Source organism: Lampetra planeri, chromosome 8 (genome assembly GCF_965212315.1).
Source record: "Lampetra planeri chromosome 8, kcLamPlan1.2.h2, whole genome shotgun sequence".
NCBI lineage: Eukaryota > Metazoa > Chordata > Hyperoartia > Petromyzontiformes > Petromyzontidae > Lampetra > Lampetra planeri.
Window position 1 is genome coordinate 9,221,471 of NC_136114.1, and position 17,515 is coordinate 9,238,985.

General features: G+C 44.0%; 1 protein-coding gene across 2 annotated transcripts; it reads right to left on the reverse strand.

Annotated features, from left to right (window-relative positions):
- Nucleotides 1–2,457: 2,457 nt before the first annotated feature.
- TTLL12 (tubulin tyrosine ligase like 12) lies at nt 2,458–14,928 on the reverse strand. 2 transcript variants are annotated; one of them, XM_078596919.1, is made up of 13 exons: nt 14,697–14,913; nt 13,522–13,685; nt 12,568–12,766; nt 11,488–11,647; nt 10,616–10,749; nt 9,289–9,365; nt 8,345–8,461; nt 7,364–7,594; nt 6,440–6,551; nt 5,704–5,855; nt 5,190–5,340; nt 4,431–4,569; nt 2,458–3,533 (listed from the first exon to the last, which is right to left on the reverse strand). In XM_078596919.1, exons 1-13 carry the CDS (start codon nt 14,847–14,849, stop codon nt 3,382–3,384), a joined length of 1,941 nt encoding a protein of 646 aa, XP_078453045.1. In that variant the 5' UTR covers nt 14,850–14,913; the 3' UTR covers nt 2,458–3,381. The 2 variants fall into 2 exon arrangements, with proteins under 2 accessions (XP_078453045.1, XP_078453046.1); XM_078596920.1 differs by lacking the exons at nt 2,458–3,533; nt 4,431–4,569 and having other exon boundaries at nt 5,199–5,340; nt 5,654–5,855; nt 14,697–14,928.
- Nucleotides 14,929–17,515: the final 2,587 nt, after the last annotated feature.

The window sequence follows — 17,515 nt, forward strand, 5'->3', positions numbered from 1 at the left end:
ATACACCTCTTCGTCCCATTGTCTCTACTATCAACTCCCCGACTTACAAACTGGCTCGTTTTTTGTCCGAAATCCTACGGCCTTTCACTGGAAAAACCACCTCTGCAGTACTAAACTCTACTGACCTGGTATCAACAATCAAGGGGATTGCCCTGTCCCCAGACGACCTGCTTGTCAGTTTTGATGTGGTTTCCTTGTTCACCAAGGTGCCTGTGCCTGACACCATCGCAATCATTGAAGACTTGGTTCATCAAGGACTGAATGCTGGGGTACCCCCCCTGGTGAGACACTGCTTAACCAATACATACTTCACCTGGAATGGAACCTTCTACAAGCAAATTGAGGGCACCCCAATGGGCTCCCCCTTATCTCCGGTTGTAGCCAACATCTTCATGGAGAAATTTGAGACGGACGCCATCCAGACTGCCACTCTACGCCCGACCTTATGGAAGAGGTACGTAGACGACACTTTTGTCATCTGGCCACATGGCCGGCCTGCTCTAGACCAATTTCTCGACCATATCAATTCCATACACCCAGCCATCAGATTCACCATGGAAGTCGAAAATGATGGCAAGCTACCCTTTTTGGATGTCCTAATCAAAAGGAGACCTGATGGTTCAATGAGCCACTCTGTCTACAGGAAAGCCACCCACACGGATGCTTATCTAAAACCGGATTCCCACCACCATCCATCCCAGAAGAATTCCCTCATCAAGACTCTATATCATAGAGCCCAATGCATCTCCGACCATGAACACATTTCCAGTGAACTCAAACACGTACGCCAAGCTCTTAAGGCTAATGGTTACTCCGACTACACAATCCGCAAAGCCATCACTCCAACCACCAAGAAGGATCCTGTTGAGGAGCCTTTCAAGACCATCACCTTACCCTACATTGCTGGGGTCACAAAAAAGATCTCCAAAATCCTGATTAAACACAAGATCCAGGTCCGATTCAACACAGTACATAAAATCCGTGATCTGGTACCGTCTGTAAAAGATGTGGTTCCAGACATACAGTACCCTGGTGTCTACAAACTAAGTTGCCTCTGTGGTAGCAGTTACATTGGGGAAACCAAACGACATGTCTCGGACCGCATCCGTGAACATAAAGCTGACCTGAAACACTGTAGGACAAACACCTCAGCCGTGGCAGATCACTGTTACAACTCAGTGGGCTCACATGACATTGACTTCTCCAAGACAGAGGTTCTCTGCAAGCCATCTGGCTATCATGAGAGATTCGTACATGAGGCGATCCACATTTACAAACACAGAGACAATTTTAACCGAGAAGATGGATTCTGGCTTAGCAATCACTGGAAGGACGTAATAAACCATTTTGATACACATTAGGGTGGGTAGAATAATACATAGTGTTATATTAAAAATGTATAAGGTATAGGGTGGTTTATAGCAATACAGTATGTAATTTAATGTTGGTTTTGCCTATGGAAGTATATAGTACGGTATAGACGCGTGTGATGTAAGAGAATAAAGTTTAGATGGAAGCATATTATATAATTTTTTACAACGTAGAATTTTTCATGTATTACTTACTGTTAGTAACTCAGCTTATTGTAGAGTATAGTAAGTTTACTGATGATGCTATGTAGTTTATACTTTAGTTTGTCATGCAGTTTATACTGTAGTTTTTTACGTGGTTGTTTAGTAACTACAGCTACATACTATTAACATTCCTTTCCTTTGTTAATGCTCCCCCCCTTCCCCCCCCCCCCTTTGATGCTGCTAATCCTGCATAATGCACGGGCATAGTATTGATTTGGAACCCCCCCCGCCCACCTCCTACGCATTTTCCATATGCTGAATTCCTCTTGATATGCAAATTATTTTGTTTAGGCGCTCTTCTTCCCACCTCCCCCCCCTCTAACCCAGCTTAAATATACGCTCCAAGCTTGGGGTGTTTCATTCTTCGCCTGAGGATGGCTGCTTGCGTTGTGGCCGAAACGTCGTGAGAATTGTTTTATTATGTTTTATTTGTATTATTTTATTACTTCCCTTCTACGTGACTTTACCGAAAGAACCAAGAAGATGATCTAATAATTTCTAAAAGAAAATACATCCGTTACCCATCACAGCTTTGCCGAATCTCACGACTCATTTTAAAGTGTCCTCTATTGCGATGTTTGGTCAATTCCATTGAGCATTCCGTCTCGGAAATGTTTACTGCACAACTGGTTGAGAGTTTGGACCAAGTCGTGGACAGTGAACAGTGACCAGCAACATTGCTGTGCCCATATCTTGAGGTCTTGGTGTGGGATGAGGTCATTGCAGGTCGCCGACTGGAGATCATAGGCAAAAACTGATACCACACACGTCAGCCAGATGAGATGGTGCAGATGTAAACACGTTCAGATGAGCATGCACGGCTTGTAATCCATCCTCTGCTGAATTGCCAACCAGTAGTGTAATGTATTACAGCACACAGTTGTTTTAAATCGTAGAATTTTCTTTATTTTAAAGACAAACGCAAAAAAGGACAGATTCTTTTTTTTCTCAAACTGAAAAATAGATAAGAAAAAGCCCAAATGTGTTTCAGTAGTGTATATTGTACGAGAAAATGATAACCAAAGGCCTTTATTTCAATATACATTCTTAAACACGCTGTTTGCATTTTCCCATAATGTTATGAAGCACTATTGGTATTTGCAAGCAACTGCGTCTGGCTCAGAAGTAGCAGTCAGGGCTGATTCCGTAAAAAACAAGTACGAATGAACAGCAACATTGTGCCTCGAATTTAGATTTGAAAACCGTCTACAATGTTCTGTTCTCTCAGAAAATCTACAGTTTACATTTTGCTGAACCTTGTGTTTTTGGAGGGGTGGAGGAAGCCGGGTATTATTTCCAATTACCTTATACAAGATAGCAAATTCCAAAAATGATGTAGAACATAGATGACACAAGCACAGAGCATATAGTATACGATCTTAATTTAGGAGCTTTCGTGACTGCAGGAACTATTCTTTGGTTCTTTTCGGTTAAGTCACATCTAAAAATAAAATAATAAATTAAAATAACATATTACGACGTTTCGATTGCAACACAAAATAACATATTACGAAAACGTCGTAATATGTTATTTTAATTTATTATTTTATTTTTAGACGTGACTTAACATATAGTATACGATCTGGATTTTTTAAATATATGTAAGGCTCTCCACCTTAGAAGTATGGCCGATAAGACAAGAGTAAACTGTTGAACTTTCAAATTAAACCTTTACGAATTGACTTCTATGAGTGTCACGATACTGTGCATGATTTGTGGCGATCATCATCATCATCGGCCATGATAAATCCACTGCTTATTGAAGGCCTCTCTCCAAGTCATCGCAGTGATATTCGGGGTTTCGCAATTAAACGAGCCGCGTGACAGGCCGCCCCACACTCTCGTCCAGAAAGAGGGTGCTGAACACGTCATCGAAGAATGAAGGGTGGTACTTGCAGGCCCGGGCACAGTCGGGATTAAAGTTCACCTCCAGGATCTGAGGTCGCATGATTCGGTCACCTGGAAGTCAGAGCAATGTTTATAATGAGGCATGTGCTGAGATGGGAAAAATCTACTCCTCCTAAATGCTGTAAGAAAAAAAAGCTAAAAGTGCAGCCTGAAATTTATTGCCACGACACTGCTGGCAGAAGATCCATCAAACTAGAGCTCTAGAGAGCCCCTCTGGAGGGTACTTTGGCCTACTCTTCCACATTGGCCACACATCTTGGAAGAGGTCCGAGTACCCACATCTTAGTCTACCACATACAACCTGCCTGCCAATCGACAGTGTGGTGTATCCATTCAGGCTGCCCAGTGTTTTAACATTGGAACACAACTGTTTTATTGCAGAAAGGGTCAAACCTTTTCTTATATTTTGATACTGGCAAGGGAAGTCCCATGATGTAGCTGCTCACCCTGAGCTCTCATTGTCCTGATAGTGCATTGGCTTTGTGCTGGTCGCCTTTTGGCGTCCTCTGGTCTAACACTGTTTGAGACTAGGCTCTAAAGAAAGCTGTCTCTGGTGTGGACCAATCAGTTTCAGAGACAATGCATCATCATACATTACCAGAGCATGTTGTGTTTGCATGTTCAACACAAGTATACGTGGTTAATGCAAACATGATTTCCCTGCAAAAGGTTTTTGCTTGGTGTTGCCAACTATTTATTGCTAACTATTTCAACTGCCGTGTGAAGAAATCGAACCGGTGACCTCTGGATTGCCCGTGAAGCCTGCTGACCATTACACCATGGCACCATCCCAAAAACCATATTGTGAATTCATGTCTGAGAATGTGGCACAGGCATTGCTGTGCGTGTGTGTGCACGCGCATCACCGTTAGCATCCCAAAAACCATGTTGTGAATTCATAAGTCTGAGAATGTGGCACAGGTATTGCTGTGCGTGTGTGCGCATCACCATTAGCATCCGTGTCCCACTTCAACATCAAGTCGATGGCATAAAATGCTCGGGATTGTGGGTAATGTCCAATGCCGTAAGGGGCAGGTTTGGCCACAGCTGCTTGAAACAGCTCGACGAAGGCTTTGAAAATATCAGCCTGAAAGAGAAGAAAAAACACCGACAGCTTATCAGAGGTCATGTTACACACTGGATGGCAACTCTATGCATATATAAAACACGTTGAGAAAATTAATGAACACACACATAAGGTGGTTTCACTTTTGTACGTGCATTTGTATCCAAAAGTGTGAATTAGCTGTATGGAGGCCGACAGGTGGATGTCAGGACAAAATGTGTTTGCATATTTGAAAATAGTCTTTGTCGTGCTGGTTTGTGTCTACGAGTTTAGGGATCAATTTGCACAATTAACAATAAACCCACATTAGTAACACCGACTTAGGAGGAAAGCTATATAGCAAAAAATACAACACTCATAAATAACACTGCCTCTCATGGAAACGTAGATAATAGGCGATGTTCTGGGCAACTGTCCTTCAGGGCACAAGTGCTATGAAGAAGGACCATTGCCAATTAGTCCCCGACAGCAACAGAACTTTATACTACAAGTTGGTTCATATTGGATCTTCTTTACGAGAGAAACAGTGCCCCCACTGGGCTCCGAAAAGACAGTGCTCATGCAGAACCACTTTAAACCTCAGTTGGAACACACGGAGAGACTTAAAGCTGCTTTTTGAATGGTGGTGGTGAACACTTTACCTGCACCTCAGTCCAGGTGAAAGCGGGGTTCTGGCTCTCAAACAGTGGGATGAACTCGTGGTGATGCACCTGCTTGAGCACCACGCCCGGGGCGTAGTTCATCACCGTGAAGTGCTTCTCGTAGTCGTCTAACCGCTCGAGCGAGAAGGGCCTGTCGTCCCAGGTGCGCACCGTGACACAGAATCAGGATCGTCGATCTCCTCCTCCTCCTCTCACCTCTTGTGGGAAGCAGAGAGGCCGAGGGTAGGAAGCTAGGAGCTGTGCATGATGGAGTGTACAGATTCATGCCCATTTGAAAGCCGGTACCATGATCACCTTGTACCGCAAAGAAACAACTGCCTCCGGCGGTCCCCCTCGGCGAGACTGTGGCATGGAATTGGAATGGTTGAGATGAAATGCGTTGTAAGTTGCTTTGAGTTTCCAAAGCATTTAAGTGCCTTGTACATGCGCATCATTATCCTTACATGTGACCGATGTCACGAGTGCAGTGGCAGTCACGTCTGCAGATACCAACTTGTTGGAGAAGCGAAGCCAGAAGACGTTGTAGACGTACAGGGAGAGTGGGTTGACGGAGCGGAGCAAGACGATGTAGCGAATGTCAAACTTCACCATCCCCACATCGGCACGCTCAAACAACACCGGGTTTTCGATGTACTTGCACACCACCTTGTGCAGGAGGAGTAGGTGGTGAGACACAGAAGGACAGGTGGGTCAACAAGACATTATACTCATGGATATAAAAGGCAGGAAAGGAACACCAAATGATGGACAATTAATGTCAATAATAATAGACAAATCATCATCCAACAGTAGATTGAGTATGACTGATGATGACAGCCAAGAGAGATAACAAACTCATTGGGTTATACCTTGTAAGCAGAGGAAATGGAGCAACCCATTTTGACTATATACGCAACTATGATGAATTGCAACAGTTGAGACAATTGTCAGCATGAAAGAGGATGCATTTTTTCAGCAGTCTGAAAGGAATGGCCAATGAGGTGTTAAATTGCTGTGAATGAACGAGCCTGTCTGTTCATTGTTCAAACCATCCTGTGTGCCCTGCATCAATGACACGTATGCATGGAAGCGGGAATGATTTGTTTTGGGAAAACGTCATCCGTGTAGTTTTAAAATACTATGTCCAAGTAATAAATGAAGCTGTTATCCGTGGATTTTTTTTTTACACTGAAACGTTGTTAACGATGACGGAGACCACGGGTCAAGGTTGGCGGTGTAGAGGCCCTCACCTTGGGCGTGCTCTCGCGCTGCCGGATGATCTGGCTCAGGTTGTTGCTGATGTGCGTATCCAGCCCCCTTGCCAGGTTCCATGGCTTGCAGATCCAGTGGTTGTCCTCACCCCTGAGACAAATCGATGCAGGAGGCTCGATGGCCAGATGTCAACACACGGCATCACCCTCTGCCAAGCCAGTACAACTTTCACTCACAGTGTGGTTGTGAAAAAATATTCTGCGAGATTTGCACAGAAGCTCCAACAGATTGTTAGTAAGGGTGACACGTTATATTATATTTCACGATAAAGTACGATAATTTCACAAAATGACGAATATCACAAAATAAGTATAGCTTACATTTATGACTGTATTTCACATTTTTATTGGATAGTTATCGTGCTTTGCTGTACGACCACTATAAATAGATTACTTTAACATGCTTAAACTGCAGCTCAGCCTGCCATAAATCGTATAATCATGGTAACTTATCAATCAATAAGGCTTATGACACACATACTGGCAGTTAAAAAAATATCAGGTCTTATAATCAATATCCTTTCAATTACTCTGGAATATTTTTTTTAACAGTACTAAATTAATTACAATACCTTTTTATTTTTTGCGATTTTTTTTGTTGTTTCATACATGGTCAGAAAATAAGATAAACATAAAATGAGAAACGGTAATCACAGTATAACAATATATCGTGAAATTAACAATATAATTATCATGGACCTCATGTCGTACGTACGTGTGTTGAATTCCTTTCGCACCGTACGTAGCCTACCATGCTAATCAGAGGAACTACACATATTCGATACATCATAGCGTCGCCTCAACGCAGAAATCATTCTTCTTCAAATTAGGCCACCAGGGCCTTTGCCCTGAGCATTGCTTCGGGGGAGGGAAGGGGGTCTCTGCCCCCAGGCAGCCACTGACCTGCCCTGACGCTGCTGGAAGCAGCTGACGAACTGCGGCAGCTCAGTCTGCAGGTTGTACGTGGCCGGCAGCCAGGACGGGTGGCCCGAACAGTCACTCTCGACTGCCGTGGCCGTCCCAGCGGCGCTGGCCGCGATCCGTGCCATCGCTGCCATGCAGTCCTTGACTGTGAGCAGACTTTCAGCGGGGAACTGGCTCAGCATCACGCAGGGCTGCTCCTCGCTGAGCGTGCTGCCGATTGCACCAGGGAGGGGGCGGAAACACGACACGCGTGACAGTCTAAGCAACAATAGATGATCGTCGTTTTCAGCATTGGACAGGCTTGGTGGTTACCGTAAGGGTCAAAGGGCAGCTCAAATCGGTTTGTGTACATGTGTAGTCTTCCCATTTGGAACATACGCTGAAATGGTTCATCTACAAAAGGTTATTGATATTATTCCAGCTGATGCAAAACTTGTAATTATAATGAGATGCATTAACCAAAACGTCTCCGTAAATCTCATGAAACCCATACATACGATTGTGTACATGTCACCGCTCATATATATGAGGGCGATGCGGTAGTGCGATGTTAACTACCTCGCCTGGCATACAGGGGGTCGTGAGTTCGATCCCGCCTGTATATTTGGAGTTTGCCTGTTTTCCCCGTGGTTGTGTGGATTTTTCTCTGGGTCCTCTGGTTTTTCCCTCCACATTAAGAATCAACGTGCATTTTGAGTATTTAGCTTCTATATATGTAGTTGTATCCTTTATTTAACCATGATATGAAATAGACCCATTGAGACACAATGCCTCTGTTGCAAGGGCAAACTGGGAAAATTGGCTTTGCAAATTTACTTTTATTTTATTATAAACAGTTCTGCATATAAATGGAAGTATGAAAGTGAATGGTAATTGAAGATGTTATTTGTTTCCTTATAACTCCGAATCGTATAATGACCAATGGGTTCGTGTAGTATTTGTTTTGCTGAACATTCTGACCGAAAATCCTTGTAGTGCGTAAACAGGTATAGGATGTCAGCTGCTTCAGGGCCCTCTTCCAGCGTGAACCGTGGATGATGCAGATTGTCCCGCACCTGGGCGTGCTCCGCAAACACCCTGCGCTCGCACACGCAGAGCGCACACACAAACACATCATGCACACACACACAGCACACAGGTGTACGTGCGCATATGTCCACACACGCACTTACACAAACACCCATGCGTCATCACACAACCAAGTAATTTTCCCTGTTATGGAATGTGTATGAAAGAAATAGGTACTATAAATATATTGGACCAATTGCATAGTTAAAGTATACAATATCATATATAGCGCTATTATATACAGATATTTATTTCATGGCAGCCAAATAATTTGGCAGTCATTTAAAAATTGGCCACCAAAGCTGAAAGATCAATTTTGTGATAGCCAAAGCTGAAATATCATGATCAATACATGTATATAAAAAAACACAAACAACCTTTTGTCAAGGCCTACCATGCAGTATCAGAGGTGGGGGTTGTTGGTCATACACTGCCATGTTGGTCAGTATGGGTTGGTGGAGGGGAGGAGCCAAGAACAAGTTTAGAGATCACTCGACCCTGATGTTGGCCGTGACCAAGAGTAAACCTCAGGACCTCTGGCTGCCGGGCACATAGTGCAGAATGTAAACCACTGCGCTATCGCTCCATCTCACAGCACATAAATGAACACTACAAATGTAACGATTTACAAAAAAATGTCCAAATTTTAATGTCTACTGAGTTAAGATGGTTATGTGGCTGCATGTTTGTATCTCGGACTTGTCTACAGACAGAATACTGAATTACGATGCTGACATAATAGTGAGGTTTGTGAAGAGGGAAGGTACGTTTCTTAATTTTATATCGTAACATCTATTTGTTGTGCTACAAAAAAAAACTAATTTTCACGAACTCACTTAAAAACTTTGTCCTTGGGGTACACGGCTGGCTCAATAGGCAGTGGAAGGCGTTCCTTTGTTTCCTTGAAAATTGCCTAAGATTAAAAAGGAAAATCACATTTTTCATTTCATAATTGCACACATGCATAAAATGGTGGAATAGTAGTATAATCACGAATATTACACTTCATGCTCCTCTTTATCCTTTGGAAGGATGTGACAAAGCCCCATTATGATTGTGATGCAGATTGAGCCAAGTACCATGCTTACTGGTGACCTATGCAAATGCATAGGCAGCTATAATGCTTTCTGACATTATACAACTTTGCAGCAAATGTGACCATCACAACTAATTACATACCTGTCAACCCCTTATCAGTGCCGACCTTATTACAGACCAATTCAGACCTTATTGGTCACCACGTGCCCTTAAACATCTCAACGTTCATCTTCTTGGTTCTTTCGGTAAAGTCACGTAGAAGGGAAGTAATAAAATAATAAAAATAAAACATATTTTATTATTTCCCTTCTCCGTGACTTTACCGAAAGAACCAAGAAGATGAATCCCTGCAGTCACGAAAGCTTTAAATCGAAATCTCAACGTTCATCTTACAAAGTCCCATCACAAGGGAGAAACACAAAGACAAAAACAATTTGCCCATTTTGAAACGGCTGTACGCCGTATGGACCTGAAAACTCATTTTCCCTGTACAAAAATGCGGGTAAACCGTATGGGTTGACAGGTATGTAATTCTAACTATTTTTTATTTTTTGTTGCCTTTAATGTTTGATGAAATATAATTGACATGCATTTCATATTGCTACTTTAATTATAAATTAGTAATTTTGGCACCAATCACATAATCAATTATTATGCTCATGATTCAAGTACGTTCTACATTTCAAAAATAGGTTGAAAAGTTTATGTATAGGTTCTGTCCATCCCAAAGATGATCCAATATGAACCAAGGTGTGCAATATAATAGCCTGGCATTCAGGGACTTGCCGTACTGAAAACCAGATCAATCCATAAAACGGTTGCGCAAATCTTGCCAACGGACTATTTGCAAATATGTTTTACCTTTACAGCTACATGTCAGCTTTCGTACTGCCAATTAAATATTGATGACAACAAACGCATGTTGAAAAGCAAAATAATCCATTTCTGTGCATGCATATTCTAAATGTATTAATTCAATTGACTTATTAAGAAGGTGGTGCTTGCGCTGCTGGAGATGGGGGCAGCAATTCTATGGAGCGAGGCAAAAGAAAAGTTGGACGGCACACAGCCGGAACTATTGTTGACGAGCAACGCGCCACATCGGAGCGAGGAGGACTACATCACCTCGAAGGACTGCGGCGGAGGGACGAGCACGTGCATGGGAACGTGCGTCAGGTCAGCCCGTCTCCACGGCAACAGGCGGCAGGTGCGCACGAGCGGGTCACGCTCGCCGTAGGCAAAATCCCGCGTCACCTCGTCTGCACACGAGCCACGGACATGCGAGGGTGCGAGGGTTAACGGCGGCGCGAACGCTTTCGTTCTGCTGTAGGCTGCTATCGACAACTGACCTGTTCTGTTTTAAGTTGTACACTGCAATCGTCAAACACAGCTTCATTGATCTTGTCAGAAGAATAACTGTGAAATATTTATAGCCTGGTCTATGCCCAGATCACCCGTGATTGCACCAGCTCTTGTCAGATCTTTAAAGCTGAGCAGAATTGAGCCTGGATAGTGCTTGGATGGGCGACTACTATGGACAACGGTTATTATAGGCTTCTGCAGAGGTACGCGGTGAGCAGCAGATGGCAGTGCAGCTAATTACATTGTTGTGATGTACTTCTATGCTCCCACATCTATACTTGCCCCCCTTTGCCGACTTGCACTGACCAACGTGATGTATGGTCTAATAAAATAACCCTTACAAACTGCAGTGGCATGAGGAGGCCATCATACAGTCTTAGAATGGCAAAGGACTATATATATACAACTTGATAGCAATATTTTATTGAAATGCAAACATGCACTGAAATTTAGCATACGTCTCTAAAAAACTAAGATATTTACACTTTCATAATGCACTGTCTGACAACGGTGACGTGCTACAAAGTAGCTTTTAAAGATGAATGAGCAATGAATTATACAACGGTGTTGGAAATGGACGAGCGACAATGGCTGTAAAAGTAGCGTGGTTAAATCCTTTCAGCCGGTAGCATCACCTCCTTTTTCCAGGTCTACGACAGGCCAGAGGAGTGTGTAAGCCAGCTGCTCCGGCAGGTAGAAGAGAGGCGCCGTGCGGAACGTGGGCTGGTCCGAGTGCTGGATTCGTGAGCCGAACTCATCCATGATGTACCACACGGGCTCCTTCTCCTCTGCCGACTGCCTCCTCCAAAGGAAGTCAAATACAAGCCAGTCTGAGGCCTTTGAGCATTCACAAATGCATTCAATCCCTAACATATACTTCAACGTGACCTGTCAATGCATTTGGCAATATCATTGCCATTAACTAAGGTTGGGTGCAGCGGTGATGCAGTGGTTTTCGCACTTCACTACGGACTAGGCGAGCCGAGTTTGATTCCTGGCTTAGGCTAACACCGGTGGCAAGTGATACCTGAGGCCGTTCTGGGACCCCAACCACCCCTGCCCTGTTTCACCAACCCACAGTGGTCAGCATTGTTAAGTATGGTATGAAAAAACATAACCTATGACCAATAAAGCTTAGGAAGGCTTTCATCCAACACTTAGTTACTAAAGGGCTGAATATATGTTATTTATATTGTGACCTAAAGTAACATTTAAAGATAATTACAACCTGCCACATAGCCCATAGCTGCAACATTGCAAGATAAATAAATATAAGTTCCAAGGCCATACTTGAAAAGCAGAAGAGAGGATTTAGATTTTCCTGATGCAGTCAATATCCTTCTATTATATGAAGAGGTATGCATATCGTTTCTTGAACCCTTGACGGGTTGATAATGCGTTCAACATTTTCCCAAACATGACATAACTAAATTTAGCTGCATTATTCAGCAGGAAATTGACATTACAAAATCATTTGCTGTATTCTAAATGCCCTCTAGGTATCTCAGTGACCCTTTTCAAAGCGACTTTTTTTTTCTGTGCCCAAACACAAGCTGGTTCAAACTACTTCCAAAGCTACCGTTCAATAAACAACGTAAAGAAAGTTATGCGCCAGCTACAAGTGATCTGGCTGTGCACGTCATTGTCCGTGCTACTGTGGCCTGCGCCTCCCCCCCCCCATTGTGCCGTGTGAGCGGTGTGTGGACGAGCCTCACCCCGTGGGCCAGACTGTAGGTCTGGCTGTACTGCCAGAGTTGTGCCAGCACGTCGTCCACAGTGTCGTCGTCCGGGACCTCGCCGTGGAAGTCGAGCCCCATGAGCTGCGCCATGCGGTGCACGAGCCCCGGAACCTCCAGCAGCTGAGTCCGCGCCACGTCGGCACGGAACGTCCACGCGTGGTCAATCAGGAAGATGCTGCACACAAAACAGGGGACGGACACGTGTGTTTATCATTGGCCCATTAAAATTTGTCATTTCGCTCCCAATGCGTGCGTCAAAATTGTGCAAGCTGGACAAAATTGGTCTGGAAGGCCAATCGGCTGATGGGCTAAAAGTATTTTTTATTTAGAAGTGGAGACAGAACGGAGTATCGATTATATATGATTTTAACTATAATTCTCCACAATAATGCAGAGGTTTCTCTGCAATGTTGCTTTTGGTGTTGCACAGGTGCCCATAGTTAAGATTGAGTGCTTTGGCCAATCGGATCTGGCAACCCAGTAACATTTAACAAACCTGTTAATGAAACCCATGAAGTGGAAACCGATCTAATTTTATTGCCAAAACAAATGTTGGTGAAAATTGGTCTGGAAAGTCAGAGACCAATGGACTAAACACTATTTTTATTTATATGTAAATAATCAATTTACACAAGTTTGATGCAATTGTTACCTTTAGGCTAATTAAATCAAGAAGTACCAACAAGAAATTAGACTACGGTTAATTCAAACCGTAACCCTCAATTATGACAATTCACAGGATCTCTGGAGGAATTAAAAATACATTCCTATCGTCTTGGCCAAGATGTTCAAAAAAATCAATCTTAAGCGTAAAAATCACCGAAACATCGACGGTACTGTAGCAACGACATTTAACAAACGAGCAGTCATCCTCACAACACGTGCTCTAAATTGTATTTGAAACGCTCAATGGCTCGGGTTGAATCCTACCTATTGGAGTCAGAAGCAGAGAGGCCATCTTCCCGTGTTACAATCACTTTGTAGCTTGGAGGCTCCCCGGGATTTGTACGTTTAATCTCCTCCGAGTCTCCGTCATCTCCATCGCCTTCCTCCACCACCAGCATGACTCCAAACACCTCGCCCGCATCGAACACCTATCACACACGGGTTGAACAGCTGACCCATAAGCATCACTAGTCCACAATTATCATGATTTCATTTAAAATGGCAATTGGTTTTGGTGGTGTCAATAATTAATCACCTGATGGTGTTTACAATGAGAATGGCTTTCATTGTCAATGACAAATCTGACGGGGATGCGATTATGGTGATTGTGTATGGTGCTAATGAACATAATAATTACACCAATTATCATAGCAACGATGTACTGCAATATACCTGTCCTCGGACGGGCAAATGCGAGTAAGTTATTTCTAATTACGCGTGCTCACCCGGGAAAGCCTCTCCGAGTCTCCCAACTCATTCAAGGAGGGTCTCGTCAAGTGTACTCAGTTAGGGGGCGATGTTTCTAAACCAAATTGGGTGCAGTAGTTCACAGGCACAGGGCAAAGTATTATTTAGTATTGGGATGTTGGGCGTAAATCGATCACGTTTGTTTTTGCACGATGGCAATGACCCTGCTGGTGATGTCAGTTACGATTATAATGATCATCACTACAGTCGGGGTGAAGGTTTATAACCACTTCAATGGCAATGACCAGAAATAATAATGATTAAAATAGCGATGTTGACGTGGCTATGAATCTGACAAGTTCGATCCAGTGGCGAGGAATATCTTAAGGCGTGGGGAGGCCTTCATCCAGCAGTGGCTTAACAAAAGAGCCGATTAATTTGTTTAAACCCATTAATTATACAGAGCCGGTGGATACCAGCGGCTTCTGTGCATCCCACAAAAAAATATTCCCAGTTGGGAACTTGGCCCAACATTGGCCCAACTTTGGCCCAACGTTGGCCCAATGTTTTGCGTGCGAATTAGAAGCGGCTTAAGCGACGTTGCTGAGAGTCCCACGATCCCCACGTCCACAGCGTCGGCGGCCCTCGGTCGCTCAACGACGGCGAGACGCCGCCAAGTCAGGCAGACAGTCAGGCAGGTAGACACAGGCAGGCACAGGCAGACACAGGCAGACACAGTCAGGCAGGGCCACCTCATGGCTCAGCTTGTGGTGCAGGCGCGGCCACAGCAGCCGCGGAACGCCGGACGAGACGAGCGCAGGGCCGTGCAGCGCCACGAAGCGCTCGTGCCCCTCCTCCTCCTGCTCCACGCCGCCTGCTGCCACGTGCGCCACGGGCGCGGCCATGAGCGGCTTTGGGGCCGCAGCTGTCGCCGCTGCCGTCCGCTCTGTCAGGCAGAGAAGAAGCCGCCCCAGCGCCGGTGTCTGTGGGGGTGGGAGGAGGGGCCGTGACGGTGGGAGGAGGGGGTGGGGCGGTGACGGTGGGAGGAGGGGGGTGGGGCGGTGACGGGGGGAGGAGGGGGGTGGGGGGAGGCGGTTGGGGGTGGGGGTGGGAAGGCCATAGCAGTGACGTAATCGATAAGTTCCCTATGCGATGCTTAGCCAATGGGTACGCTCCCCTATGTAAGATGGCTGCTCTACTATAGTTATTTTAATGACATTTTTTACTATTAAATTGAGCTGTAAACTGTTGTTTAATTTGACCAGGTAAGGCCTACTGAGAGCCATGAATATCTTTTTCAGAAGCGACCTGGGCACAATGATAGCTCGACGAAGTGGCTTATCAATTGGGTGTGTTTCCTTACGCAAGATGGGTGCACTACTATTTTTAAATAATAAAACTATTAAACTAAACGAGACACTTTTATTTTACCAGGTAAGGCTCACTGAGCTATATATATTTCTGAAGCGCACAGGCCGCAAATGATCGCCCTACGAAGTGGCTTATCAGCACGTGGAAATGTATCACACAAACCTGTCAACCCCTTATCAGTGCCTCCCTTATTAGAAACCAATTCAGACCCTATTGGTCACCCCCGTGCCCTTATACATCTCAACGTTCATCCTACAAAGTCCCATCACAAGGGAGAAACACAAACAAATAGGTAAAAAAATGTGTTTTGTTTGATCATATTGAAAAGGCTATACACCTTGTGGACCTGAAAACTCTATTTCGCTGTACAAGAATACTGGGTAAACCGTATTGGTTGACATGTGTGATATCAGCCAAAATACTCCAAGCGCATGGAGATTCTACACACTTGGAGGGACAACTCCGGAGAAGAATCCACTCGACCACGGGGAGAGAAAGAGGCACCGCAAACTTAAAATACACAGCAGGCGTCAGGGTCGGGATCGGACCCACGACCTCCTGTAGACCAGGCGAGGTAGTTAACATCTCCTAGCCACAGTGATGATGAGACAAAAACTCCAAATACACAGCAGGCGTCAGGGTCAGGATCGGACCCACGACCTTGTGTATACAGGGCGAGGTAGTTAACATCTATGTGGTGTTTAGCCAATGGGTGTGCTTCCCTACTATTTTTTAATAAATAAAAATATACAAATCTATTCGTCAATAACACTGCTCTAAAAGCAAAGTGTGTGTACGGAAATAGAATATAACATAATAACATAATGGGATTTGAAGTTTTCGTGACTGCAGGGATCCATACTCTTTGGTTCTTTCGGTAAAGTCACGTAGGTAGAAATTTTAAAAATTTATTTTATTTTATACCTACGTGACTTTACCGAAAGAACCAAAGAATAATATAATGGGACTTTGTAGGATGAACGTTGAGATGTATAAGGGGCACGGGGTGACCAATAAGGTCTGAATTGGTCTGTAATAAGGTAGGGCACTGATAAGGGGTTGACAGATATGGAATTAGTTGTGATGATCACATTTGTTGCAAAGTTGTACGTCAGAAAGCGTTATAGCTGCCTATGCATTTGCATAGGTCACCAGTAAGCATGGCACTTGGCATAATCTACATCACAATCATAATGGGGCTTTTCACATCATTCCAAAGCAAAGAGAGGCTGTCATGTTCCCATCCTACCACCTTCCGATGTTAATTGTTATTTTCAGCTCTTTGATTTTACATTAACAGGTGAAATGTCCCACACTAACACAGCCACCTCGTTGCTGCTCTCAGATCTCCCATTAACATGCTAATCTCTCACACTAACACAGCCAACTCGTTGCTGCTCTCAGATCTCCCATTAACATGCTAATCTCTCACACTAACACAGCCACCTCGTTGCTGCTCTCAGATCTCCCATGAACATGCTAATCTCTCACACTAACACAGCCACCTCCGCGCCCTCGTCGTGGACGTCGCCCTCCAATCATACACTAAACATGCAAATTTCTTGACTTAAAGCTTCCGTGACTGCAGGAGTTCATATTCTTTGGTAAAGTTACATGACTTTACCGAAAGACCCAAAGAACATGCTAATTTCTCACATTAACATCACTTGCCCCGCCAACTTCGTTTATGACCCTTGGGCTACACACATTTTAAAACCTTTAAAAACAGTCTGCCTCAGCAGCTTTCCTCTTTTTTTCCTCCTGATGGCGATCGCTTGTGTTGTGATCTAAACGTCGTAGTTTTTTTGTTATTTACTTTGAACCTATCTACGTGACTTTACCGGAAGACCCAAAGAATATTGTAGATAACACTTTAAAAGCATTCCTGCTCTTTAAAAATAAGATCCATATGATATGTGATTTATTTGGCCTTTGATGTAATGTATAACCATGGTGTGTAATTTTTTTACTCATCGTGTTCATTTGTGTCGTTTTTGCTAGATAATTGTTAAACTTTAGGAGCAATAAAATGCAGTGGACATAGCTTCAGTTTTTACCTCTCTGGGATAATAACTTTACAAAAATGTGCATGTCGGATTGTGGTCTAAACCCCAACAATACAGCAGGTCGCATATCCGACTTGCTGGGGGCTGAAAATGACAGTGATGCTAAACACAAACACGATACTGAATCTAGATCT

Excerpts from the sequence above, each read along its gene's own strand:
- TTLL12 (XM_078596919.1), bottom strand. The coding sequence starts at position 14,849 with ATGGCCGCGCCCGTGGCGCACGTGGCAGCAGGCGGCGTGGAGCAGGAG. Across the intron at positions 11,648-12,567 it reads CCTACAGTCTGGCCCACGGG|TCGGCAGAGGAGAAGGAGCC; the intron begins GTGAGGCTCGTC and ends TGGAGGAGGCAG. Across the intron at positions 6,552-7,363 it reads TTCCAGCAGCGTCAGGGCAG|GGGTGAGGACAACCACTGGA; the intron begins GTCAGTGGCTGC and ends GATTTGTCTCAG.